We start from the raw sequence: 12,809 nt of genomic DNA, 5'->3' as shown, positions 1-12,809 counted from the left end.
GTTTATAACACATGTATAAGGACATGATACTAATTAAAATTATTGTAATTAAATGGTTCATAAACTTGTTTTTTTCTTTAGAGTATTTGAGAAGTTAGAATGATATTTTTGAAGAGTTTGATCGTGTAAACTTGAACAAGATGTAAAGCCTATTTCACATGGATTTGCGAAAATCATCACTTTTTTGTTAATAAATGTACCACTTGATAGTCCTCAGGAAAACAAATCACTTATTAGGTTTGTTACTGATTGACTACAGAAATATAGAGTCTTGCTGTCTATGAGATCGATAAACCCGATATATTTCTGTAGTCAGTAACAAACCAAATAAGTAATAATTGTCAACGATGTACTAATTTTGCGCTTTGGTCTTTTATCATTAATACATGTGAATTTGACCATTAATGGCTATGTAGTTCGTTAATGGTAAAATGATATTATAAATGGACAGCATTTCGGCAGCTAATACAACTTTACATAATTAGAAAATGGTTACTACACTGCTTCTCTTCATAAGACCGTAGAGACTGAAAGTCGTTCTAAGAAAAAGTAGTAGCTCTTTAATATAACTGTATTGAGTAATAGTCTTTATGAAATGTAGACACTACTTACGTATAGATCGAAAGTCATCGTGAGATATTTACGCTGTTTTTTAGCTCACCTGAGCTGAAAGCTCAGATGAGCTTTTCTGATCAATAAGTTTCCGTTGTCTGTCGGCATTGTCGTTAGCGGTGTTGAAAACTTTTCACATTTTCATCTTCTTCTCAAGAACCACTAGGCAGATTTCAACCAAACTTGGCACAAAGCATTACTAGGTGAAGGGGATTCAAGTCTGTTCAAAGGAAGAGCCACACCCCCTTTCAAGGGGAGATAATTAAGATAAATTAAAACTTTGTTGGTATTTTTCAAAAATCTTCTTCTCAAAAACTATAAGGTCAGAAAAGCTGTTACTTGTACTGAAGCATCCTCAGGTAGTATAGATTCAAGATTGTTCAAATCATGGTCCCCGGGGGTAGGGTGGGGCCACAGTAGTGTGGGGGATGGATTTTTATATATAAGAATGTATAGAGAAAATCTTTAAAAATCTTCTCAAAACCTATTTGGACAGAAAAGCTTAAACTTGTGTGGAGTCATCCTCAGGTAGTGTAGATTTAAGTTTTTTCAAATCATGGTCCCTGTGGGTAGGGTGGGGCCACAATGGGGGGGGGGGTCACATTTTTGCATAGGAATGGTTTGAACATATTTCATATGTATTTACACAATGGGATTGGGCACAAGTTCCATAACTAATTAAGCCCTCTCCCTACAAAAATATAAACAAACATAATATAAAGTATAGTAAAAGGTCACATATTTAAAACAGATGCAATATATATAGAGAAAAGCTTTAAAAATCTTATCAAAAACAATTTGGCAAGAAAAGCTCAAATTGGCGTTGAAGCTTCTTCAGATAGTGTAGATTTAAGATTCTTTAAATCATGGTCCCGGGGGTAGGGTGGGGCCACAATTAGGGGATCAAGTTTTACATAGGAATATATAGAGAAAATCTTTAAAAATCTTCTTTTTAAAAACTGTTAGGCTAGGAAATCTCAAACTTTTGTTGAGGCATCCTCAAATAGTGTAGATTCAAGTCTGTTTAAATCATGGTTCCCAGGGGTAGGGCGGGGTAACAATGGGGAGGGGGGTGAATTTTCACATAGGAATATAAAGCGAAAATCTTAAGAAATATTCTGGGAAAGTTTTTAGGCCAAAACTTGTGTGAAAGCACTGGTTATGCAGATTAAACTTTGGTCAAAGCATGATTCCCTAGAGAATGGTGGGGCCACAATTGGGGGGGGGGGTTATATAGAAAAACATCTTCTTACAGGCACAACAACAAAAGGGGCTTTATATTTACCATAAAAATATGTGGATAAAAATCGGTAGATTTTTTATAAAATGGTGAGCAAGATCTACTGTACTTAGTTGTTAAGATATTTTGATTTTGATACTGTAATGCTAATTTGATCAGAGTTAGGGGATATTGTTGCTCAGGTGAGCAATGTGGCCCCTGGGCCTCTTATTTTTGATGTTGTCGTAGGAGGCAAAATAAAAAGAGGCATAATGAAATAAGGACACGGCCATGAACACTCTAGAAACTCTGTATGTTTAATGAACAGTAAAACTGTATTCAGCATATGTTGCTCTGATTGTCTTCAAATGTCATGATTTTATTGGATGAGGTTGATTAAACCGTTTCTGATACTGTAGTTTCAGACCAAGCCAAAAGTAATATTTACCTATCTGTTCAAAGAAACGCATGAACAATTTTTTTTAATATTTTAATTCATAATCAATGGAAAGCTTTAATATAACTAACGTAATATAGTTTGAGGTTTGAGAAAAACAAGTTTTTAGAAGAATAACAAATGCTAGTGATTGACTCCAAAAATTGTTAAAGCTTACAGGCTTATTTCAAATCGAAGGTAACTTGTTAGTGTCTCTATTAATTAATTCTATTACTCATAAATAATTTACTAATCTCACCCAATACAGATTACAATTAAACAGTTATGGACAGACAAGATAGATTGATCTTAGGAGGACTGGTTGGTCGAAGCCATTGAAAAAATATCCTTCATATGAAGAGCTCTGTATGAAAATTAAAAAAATATATTTCAATTCAAAATATAAGATTTTTTTCTTTAATACTTAAAGATAGTTCATGGCCAAAAAAATCATATATAAAATTTAAACCAGATCTGATGGAATGGGAATTTATTGAGAATCCAACCTTCTTAATGAAATAAGCATAATTTCCTATCGGTTAGAATAATTTCATCAAAATAAGTTAAATAAAGTAAACACAAAGTCCTTCTTCAAAATTTGTGATAAATAGGTCGTTTTGATGCAAAATTTTATCGATTGATATTGATTGTGATTGAGATTGAGACAAAAGAAAGGTACCGTGTAGTATATGTGAAGAAAAATAATCCATGTTGTGTTTGCTTACGTACTCCCGCGCCTACATGTGGACTTTTCTTCCCCGTGGAGAGCCCCTGGTGAAGCTTTACATAGTATGGAACCTGTCAGTACAGTGCCACTGAAAGACAACCGTCGAAAACAACCATGTGTCTAAAGTTTGCTCCGGAAGTATTCGTTTTAATTTTTCTCTTTGCAGGTAAGAGTTTTTTTTTTGTTTTTTTTTTTTTTCTTTTTTTTTTTGAAACATTTTATTGAAACTCTTTTACATTTTTACATACATGGTACAAAAAAAATTTAACATATAGCGTATTATTATGCAAAAGAGTTATATATGATAGAGAAAGTAAAAAGAGAGAGAAAAAAAAAGACAGACAGGCAATATCATCATGTACATCAAACATAAATCAGCTATTGTATATTTTACTTCTAGTACTAACTGTAGTAGATTTTGGGTTTATAATTCATAAGTTCTATGTAATAGCTAATATATATGCTACCTACAGCAAATCACAAATTGTTTTCCATTCTCTTTCATATTCTAAATATTTGCAGTTTTTTAATAACATAAATTTCTGAATAAGGAATCTGTCGGAAATTATGATACTTAAACCAAAAAAGTCAAGTTTTTGGATAGGTTTGAACTTACAAGAAAAAATGTATTGTTTTACAATAAGTATCAATAAGTTCTGAACTCTGTATAATTTATTATTGTTGACATTATATTTTGTTAAGAACAGCTCTTCAATTCTATACCATATATCCTTAACTTTAGGGCATTCTGCAAATAAATGTTCTATTGTTTCAATGTTTAATTTACAAAAGCTACAAAGAGGAGAGTCCTTAAGCTTAATTTTATAGAGATAATTATTCGTAGGAATAATTCTATGTAATATTTGAAATTGCATCCATTGGAGTTTAGATTCAAGAGTAGCTTTATATGGAAGTTCAAAAATATTTCCCCAGTCAAATTCATTCATATCATATCCTTTCTCTCTCCAATTTATTACCGAGGTAACTTGCTTTTTCTTTTCTCTAGTAAGTAAATTGTACATATCTTTACATCCTTTTTTGCTTTTGTAAAACACTTTTAGGGGCATTGGTATACTGTGGAATCATTTAATTTCGTGGGGGCCAATTTTCGTGGATTGCTTAAATTCTACAGGTTCGTGGGGACGTAATTTCGAGTATTCTCTAAATCCTTCAAAGGAAATATGACTATATTACCCTAATTTATTAATTCGTGGAGGATGTTAATTCGTGGATGAGAGGTACCCACGAATTCCACGAAAATTGAGCCACCACGAAATCTAATGATTCCACAGTATATGGCTGAATCTTTTGTTTTACTTGTGTCATATTACATGTCCCTATATATTCAAAAATTGCGTTCCTCAGTCCTACATATTCTACATAATTTGTTTTTACCTTTGAGTTAATAATTGTTTCATAAGTTATGAAATTACCATTGAGATCAAAAAGGTCAATAATACAAATCATACCATTATTAAAATATTGTTTTAGAAATACAGATGCCTTGTTTATTTTAATTCCTGGATTATACCATATATGTTCAAATGGAATTAATTCTTTTATAGTTATCTGGCAATCAGTTATTTTGGTCCAGTTCAGGAGAACTTCTTTCCAGAAACAATTATGTATTAATTTACATATTTTTAGAGTATATTCAGTACCTCTTGACCATAAGTTGCTAACACTAGTATTCATTTCAGCTTCTAAAATATGTATCCATTTTGGCGATGAATGAGGAAGTCTTCTTATCCAGGTTGATTTAAGTGCTAACATAAATTCCTTGTAATCGATCATCTTAAGCCCTCCCTGATTGTAGTCTTGAATGATTGTATTTTTCTTAATTTTGTGTATATCTGACCCCCAGAGATAATCTAATAAAGCTTTATCCAACTTTTGTATTAATTCATGGTCGGGGTTTGGTAAGGTTAAAATCAAATGATTCATTTTGGGTACAATTAAAGTTTTTATAACAACTATTCTTCCAATTGGAGTTAATTTTCTTGATTTCCATTGTTTAATTGTTTGTTTGCAGGTAAGAGTTTTGATGTGACAATGTTTGTTCTGAAATATTTATTTGATAATACGTAATTTTATTCAACCAATCCTCAGCCCATATCTTGTATTTAAAAAAGTCATTAGTTTGGACTGAAACTGATCAAAGTCAGGGGCAAAATTAAGGGACAGTTTACATTTTGCCGAAGTTACAATTCTTGCTTACACCATGATGGCAACAATACGAAAAAATGAGATCTATTATAATTCACAAATGAAGCTTTAAAATCAATTTTTTGCATTGATGAGAAATGTAAATTTTATTTGAAATAAGCATAAGGTGTAATAAGCGCAAAAGCCTTTCTTACTTAATTTTTTGGATTACTAATGACTGTGTAGGAATACCTTTGCCAACTGTTTACAACCAATTGATTAATTAGAGACAAGAGTAGTTCACGACAGGGAAACTTTGTTTTCTGTATTTAATTTATGGTGATGTAGTATTAATTAATGTCAAACAATTGTATCGCATCAACTGGCAAAGAATTAAAACATCAAAAATAAATTCGATGATTGGACAGATCTGTTGCAAACGTGTCTCAATACCATGCAGCCATGTTGCTGATGAAACTTTTTTACATTGTTCGACAGAATTATAAAGGTGGTAATGATAATTCGTAATTATCATACCATAAAGTTTTTGAATTTAGTGTACTACCGTGACATACCTGGATCTGTCAGAAACTTAACCCACGATTGACCCGCATACAAATAAATTACACGTACGTCTGTTGACGGCGTGTGATGGCCAGTCACGTGTAACAAATTTATGCAAGATTTCAGATTTTAGTGTTGTGTTTTCCGTCCTCTTTATTAACATTACGAATCAGGTTTGTTGAGTAGTTACGTTATTCAACAATTAGTTAAATTAATCATACATGATATTTTGTAATACATGACAAAGTTTGATTTCTTTCTATGGTAAGACAATGTTCGCGGGCAATGTAACCTAGAGGGAGCACAAGTCTGTCTGGCCAACATCAGCATTCCCGACCAAAACACCCAAGACATACGGGAGGCCTGTCAGTAAGTTCCACATCTATCAACACGTAGGAGTGGGTTTTTAACACTTACATAAATTCAGAATATACCTAATTCTACTTGGCCAACATACTTGTTTACATCTGTAAATCCCAAAAAATTATACTTTATTATACATAAATTATACATACAAAATCGGTATTTAAAATTTTTGGAACAACTTTTACCCCCCCCCCCCCCCCAAAAAAAAAAAAACCAACAAAAAAACAAAAACAAAAACCAAAAAAAAAACCCCCAACTAGTTTGTGATATGTTTAAGATATACGCTTTTCTATAAGTCTATATGTACACGCTTTAATTTGCGTCATTTATGAATGACGGCATATTTGTTAAAGAAATAAACAACAATGTCGGACTATTTTGTATTGCACAAGGACACACCAACCGCAGAACGTTGCATCATCGTTATATAGGTTCAATTCGTGTCATTTCAGGGGCTGTCCCAAAAGCTTTATAATACTTAATCGTATGAAATAAATAACTACATCTATAATGGTACGATTTTACATTTGCTCTATCAAACGAGTTGAAATGGTTATATTAGTATTATCCCGACAAGCTTAACAAATAAAATACACCTAAATACACCGTTTCAACTCAATAATTAAAGCAATATATAAAGCGAATATAGAATCTCACAATATATATATATATATATATATATATATATATATATATATCAAGTGAATTTTCAATAAGATTATATAAGAAATTGCATACTTTAGAATCTTGCACAAGTGCCTGGTAAGGTACCCCAATTTTTTGCAAGAAAGATTGTCAAAGTAGTAAGAAATGAATTATAAATTCCTGGAAAAAGTTATATAAAATTTAGCAATGTGTCGTCTGGCATTAAGAGAGAAAGGATATTTCTTCTCCCGTGAAGCAAATTTTGATCATCGTTACGAGAAAAAAATCATGACTTTAAGTGATCTGCCACACATTGAGGAGTGTTATGATGTTGTGATCTCTTCATGAACAGGGCGTATAAAAATGTAGACTCCTGCCTCTCCCCATTCCAAGCCAGCTGTCAGCAGGACCCAAGCTACCAGGAAATGATCTCGGGGTTTGCCGTTATAGAGAGTTACTGTGTCGGTAAGCGATCAATGAATAGACGATACAATAGAGGAAATAACTAGTGCTCTGTTTAAGAACATTTATATAAATTTGATTATTTACAGGTAATGAAAACTGCGACCCGTCTAAATGTTACCAAATCGTTGGAATAGACATATCTGGAGCTAGTCAGCCATCTCAGGACACCAACAAATGGTATATTTAAAACCTACCAATGTTAAACAGCTGGTACTTTGATATGTATGAATGAATAATTTACGAAAACAATTTTGATGGTGAAGTCCTAGAATCTTTTAAAAGTCTTTTAATATTAGCATTAGTTTTTAATATTAACATTTTACTTTATTTAGGCGTTATTAATGCCCTTTCTTACATTTTACAGAAATTTATTATTAATTGAAAGTTTTGTTTGTTTTTAAATTCCAGCGCAAAATATGCTGATTTTAAGAAGTGCGTGGAAATCCAAACTCCTGCGTGTGAAGGGAACATTATGTTAAGCATGTTAAACGAGACCTACGCCGCTCTAACAATAGCATGCACGGAGGAAATCAATCCGGGTAACTCGTTCACACAGCAGGTGCTAATATCATTATTTAAATTTTCTTTAATTAAAAATAAACTTAAATTCATACATTTGTCTAATTAGCGTATTAATAATTAATCTGTAGGTGCCATGACCCCTGATTGTGATATCCAGGCCTTTGGAAAGTGTGTGGCTGAGTCAGGCATAGACCCAGGAACTCTGCAGAAAAAATACAACTGGTAATAAACTTCATGAACTTAAAACAAAAATATAACGGTACTTCTTTTTTTGTGTGGGAGTAGTTTCGGTTCAGTCAGTTTATAACACTTTGTTGTTTTACAGTGATATATTAAAAGCAACGTCAGCTTGCATCTCAAAATTTGAATCCAAATGTAAGGAACACTCTATGTACTCAGCCATGGCCTCGGAGATTAAACAACTTATAAAGGGTTGTGAAACAAGTATGTTGTTTAAGATACTCAAAATATTATTTATCAACGACTTAAACAAAAAAGATTTTGTTTAAATCTGATACAATGTTTATTGAAAATATCGTGTGAAGTTAAATAGCTAATGCATGAATCATGCTATAAACTGAATTCAATAAGCAAATTAAAAATAAGTAATATTATCCCAGTAATATTTATGGTAAAAAATAGTGATGCATATACTCTCTTTACGATTTTGTAGTCTGTAGAATTGACGGGTGTTTGGCTGGGTTAGAATTTCCTGTTGACAATTGCATGTGAGTATCAACAGTAATACAGAGTCACTGTCTTGTGCGTTATTTATTTTTTCATGACAAATACGTTTCATTACAGTAGGATTTTTTACCTAGCCAAAAAATATGAGTAAGAGAATGTTGACTTATTCATTTGAGTTACTGCTAGAAATAAGAATTTACATAGTCATTTTTACTTGGTCCAAAAAATTCAGGTGATGACAAGACCTGAGTAAACGTCGCCCATTTTGCGAACTCATTTATGGACAACTACTGTATATGCGTCACGGACCTGAGGACCAGTAAATGTTATAGTTCTGGTACCTTCTACCTTGTATTATATGTCTTCATTAAATTCTGCTCAGAAATACACATACTACACTGATTCAGTAGTTATCTTATGTAGTTTGCAGTTCTTAAACGATAAAATCATGATTATGTGATACGAACTTTTCTAACATGATGAAACTATCTATCAATGATCATCTATCTTGTCGGCCTCATTGTTACGTGTGATGTTTATCATGCTCAACTCATGTTTAAATCTACTTTGTATATCTGTAAATTATACATTGTACATTGTAAATCTGTACATTGTGAATAAATATATTTGGAAAACCGTGAACTAATGACGAATAATTGTTCGATTTTGGAGTGTTGAACTTCGTAAAAAATGTTTTTATCAAAATGCCACTGCGTTTTATATTTATTACCAGACAACTTAAAATCTATATTTCACAATAGAGATAGAAATGTTTTTATTTACTTGATGTTTTGTTTATAAATCATTTATGATTACTTCTCTTCAACAGAAACATAAACAATTCTATAGCTTGTGTAGAAGCAAAGAAATACGAATGCCAAGAAGATCCCTCTTTGCTAGACACCGTCGATGGGCTCAACAAACTCTGTACTGAAATATCAGGAAAGCGAGGTTTGTTATAAATGGTACTGATTTAACTGACGGTTACTGCTTTACAATCCACAAAATATTTTCTTGACTGCTCAATAAAGTTTAATTTTAAAACAATACTGAATTTTTTTTAAGAACAATCAGCTTACAAAACCTGCTTTGATGAGGCAAAAATTAATACAAATTGTCAGAAAATCTTGGAAACTCTACCAGAAAATGACAGTACAGACAAAGTCTGCCAGTAAGTATTCGTATATTTTGATTGCATTAGCTAGCCATAGACTTTTATTAGAAGAAAACTTTGGTAAAAAAAAATTTGTGAAATAAACATACGACTAAGAAATTAACTACTACTTTTTGTCTGCCGGAGAAAATTAGAAAACATTTTTTAAAAATATTTTTTTTTTCGAATAAAATAAAGTAACTGATGCTTTAAGGTCAATATCTAGTAAATGAGAGGTGCCTACAGGTTTATAAAATTTGAAATATAAATTCTTACAAGGATGTTTCATAATAATAGCTTTGTTTGATAGGGTGTACCGGGGCTAAAATGTTTGGTAAATACAATGAAAAACCATGTTTTAATCTGTCATTTTCAATGAAATATGAAGGAAATCAGGAACAAATTTCGGAGTTTTGTCCATTTTTGACTAAGAAAATATATCTAGAATGCCTACAGTCTCTCCAACGGAATTTAACAAGCTCTTGACCTACTCTTTGAAATGATGTCAAATTGAATATAGGCATCGGGATTACTTTTTCCGTGATTTAACATAGAATGTCCAGAAATTGTTTAATTATCCACATTATTCCTTTAAGGCCGTAAAGTACGAGGAAAAATCTTCAAATCAATTATGACGTCATAATGGTTCTAGCACCAAAAACACACTCTGAAATCGTTTACTAGATCTTGATCTTAAATTTGTTTCATGTTTGCTTAGCCATTAGAAGGTCAATAATTGATGCTGTAAATTTTAATGTCTTCATCAACAAGAAATACTATGTTAATCAGAAGTTTTTTAGTTGGATATCTAGCATCAAAACCTCCATATCATTTAATACCTATCATCCATTAAGTACACGGAAATCAAAACACAAAACTATGACAAGGACTTATTTTATAAAAGTAAACATCCCACCGTAAGACAGAAGGTTAAAATGGATGTAATTTAGGAGATATTGTTTAATTTTTCTGCTGTTTTAAACAGTAAAGTACTTCAAATAATTTGATAAATCATTGATTGTGCCATCAATAATTTTGCCATGTAAAATATCCACTGATTAATGGAAGTTTTTATGTCGCAGAACAGTTACAGAGTATTCCATGTGCGCTAAGAGGTCTCTCTCAGGGTGTGACGGCGAGGTAGAGGACTTTGTTACAGACACGTCGAAGAAACTCATCAGCCTGAGAACCAGGCGGAAGAATGGCATCGAGTGTCCAACAAGTAAGTTTTTGTGTGCATTAAACGTGGTACTAAAATTCATCGAAGGAAATTTAAAGATCTGTAGACCTAGAAACTATTTGGGATCAAAAAGTTTTTTTGAGGTATAAAACGGTTTATTTTTGCATTAAAATGATTTACCAAAATTTGAATGTTGTAAATCAAGTTACAAGCGAGATAAAAGGTTTGAAGTCATTGTTATGTAAACAAAGCTCGTGTCTTATATTTGTTTACAAACAATGTAAAAATTGGGAATAACCATTTCTTTGACAAAGCACACAAATACTCTTTGCAAACAAGATAAACTGTTTTAACGTGTTCATGACTATTATTATAAACAAAGGAAAGCATAATTTGATTAAAACTAAAACCAATACAACACATCTGTACACAATAACGAGACTCGCGCTATGTTTATAAAACGAAGAATTTCAAATTCCATATCTTGCTTTTAACTCAGTATTTGATTTTCAAACTTTGACGAACTATTTAATATACCCATATTTGCCATTGTACACAATAAAAATATTAAAAAAACCCATGATTTTATTTACTTCAAATTGCGTCTAGGTATTAACGGTAATGAATATTGACCAATTTTAGAAAATCAGTACTGGTAATACTTTTCAAAATTCTAAACGATTCCTTTCATAAGAAAGTTATTGTTATCTTTGATTATCTTGAAGATTTTTGTAATAAAGTTTTGCATTATGAAGTAGAAGAAAAAAATATGTTTCATTTATCATTTAAAACTGTGGTAGAACATGTTGAAATTTTAGGCAATAGAAGAAGATAACCCATTCTTGTTCAAACTCTTGTTTAATTAAACAGTGGTTACTGTTCTTTGATTGATTCGTGCCTTGTGGTAGTTGCAGTTTTTAATACGGTGTTTTATTAGATTTGTTTTCATCACAGTGTTGTTTTTTAATTATTTTTAAATATTTTGGTTTTTTTGTTTTACATTCTACAGGTAGCGGAAGAGCTTTCATTCCAACATCATGGATAGCTATTACAGGGCTTCTAGTATTCTTGACAATGAATGCTCAGTAAATTTGGATGTCAGATACCACCTGTTATTAGCTTTTTAATCTCTCAGGCATATTCTTATTTACCTTCAATGTTTGTGTATTAAATCTTCGACAACCATTGGGAAGTTAATTACATTACCAAAAATTCATGACAATGTATATCATATACATGTATAACATTTTGTCGTAATTGCCACGTTATTTAGTATATTAGGTATAAATATTGATCAAAAATCGGCTGCACTTGCAATAGTAAAGAAACATTGGGGGACAACATGCAGTACTGTCATATAAAAGTCACTTGAGTGAATCCGATGAATTACTTGCTCATTAAAAATGTTTTATGAAAATGATTTTGGGGTTACACTAATGAGATGAGGCATATTTGATATTTCAATGTAATGCTAATTATGATTATAAGCCCACATAAAACTTTATTTATAGCAATCTGTATTATATGTTTTTGTACCATGTAGTGTTATTGAACACATCAATTAGAGGATCGACCTGACATAAGTATGAATGTCAGATGAATAAATTCAACTCATATGAACTAATTGACCCTTCAAACTGTTGCCTTCTTTTTGTGATATATTTATCAGCTTGGATTTCTGAACACATGTTAGCTGTTGATCTTGAATGTTTCAATATTTACTAGTTTTGTACATGCCATTGCGAATTGGTTGTTTAATGTATCACATTTGTATTTGAAATAAAACTCTCCAACCTTTCAATTTGAATGAGCTGTGTTAAAATTAATGTTCTTTGATAAGGCAATCAAATCGCAGTGCATACCATTTATTTCTTTTGGAGTTGTTATTCTATGCAATTTAAAACCATATCTAAATAAAGCTGTATTCAGGAATCAGGAACGGTTAGATTGGGCTAGGTGTAGTTTATAAAGATGTGAATCGGTCACTAACAGCAGTGATATTAGAATTTTAAGGCAGCTGTTGTGCTCTTATCACGAAACCAGTGATCTGTACAGTGGAACATAGTTAGACAACAGGTAAAATACACA

At 31.7% G+C, this 12,809-nt stretch overlaps 1 protein-coding gene across 1 annotated transcript; it reads left to right on the top strand.

Moving 5' to 3' along the window:
* The first annotated feature begins 3,015 nt into the window (after window positions 1–3,015).
* LOC128192070 (uncharacterized) lies at window positions 3,016–12,592 on the top strand. The gene is made up of 12 exons (XM_052864499.1): window positions 3,016–3,160; window positions 5,973–6,072; window positions 7,067–7,179; window positions 7,266–7,356; window positions 7,588–7,718; window positions 7,830–7,923; window positions 8,027–8,145; window positions 8,375–8,429; window positions 9,218–9,339; window positions 9,454–9,559; window positions 10,624–10,763; window positions 11,731–12,592. Exons 1-12 carry the CDS (start codon window positions 3,109–3,111, stop codon window positions 11,808–11,810), a joined length of 1,203 nt encoding a protein of 400 aa, XP_052720459.1. The 5' UTR covers window positions 3,016–3,108; the 3' UTR covers window positions 11,811–12,592.
* The last annotated feature ends 217 nt before the right edge of the window (window positions 12,593–12,809 follow it).

This window comes from Crassostrea angulata, chromosome 7 (assembly GCF_025612915.1).
Source record: "Crassostrea angulata isolate pt1a10 chromosome 7, ASM2561291v2, whole genome shotgun sequence".
NCBI lineage: Eukaryota > Metazoa > Mollusca > Bivalvia > Ostreida > Ostreidae > Magallana > Magallana angulata.
Note: the sequence above shows the minus strand (reverse complement) of the source record. Positions and strands in the feature narration are given on the sequence as shown.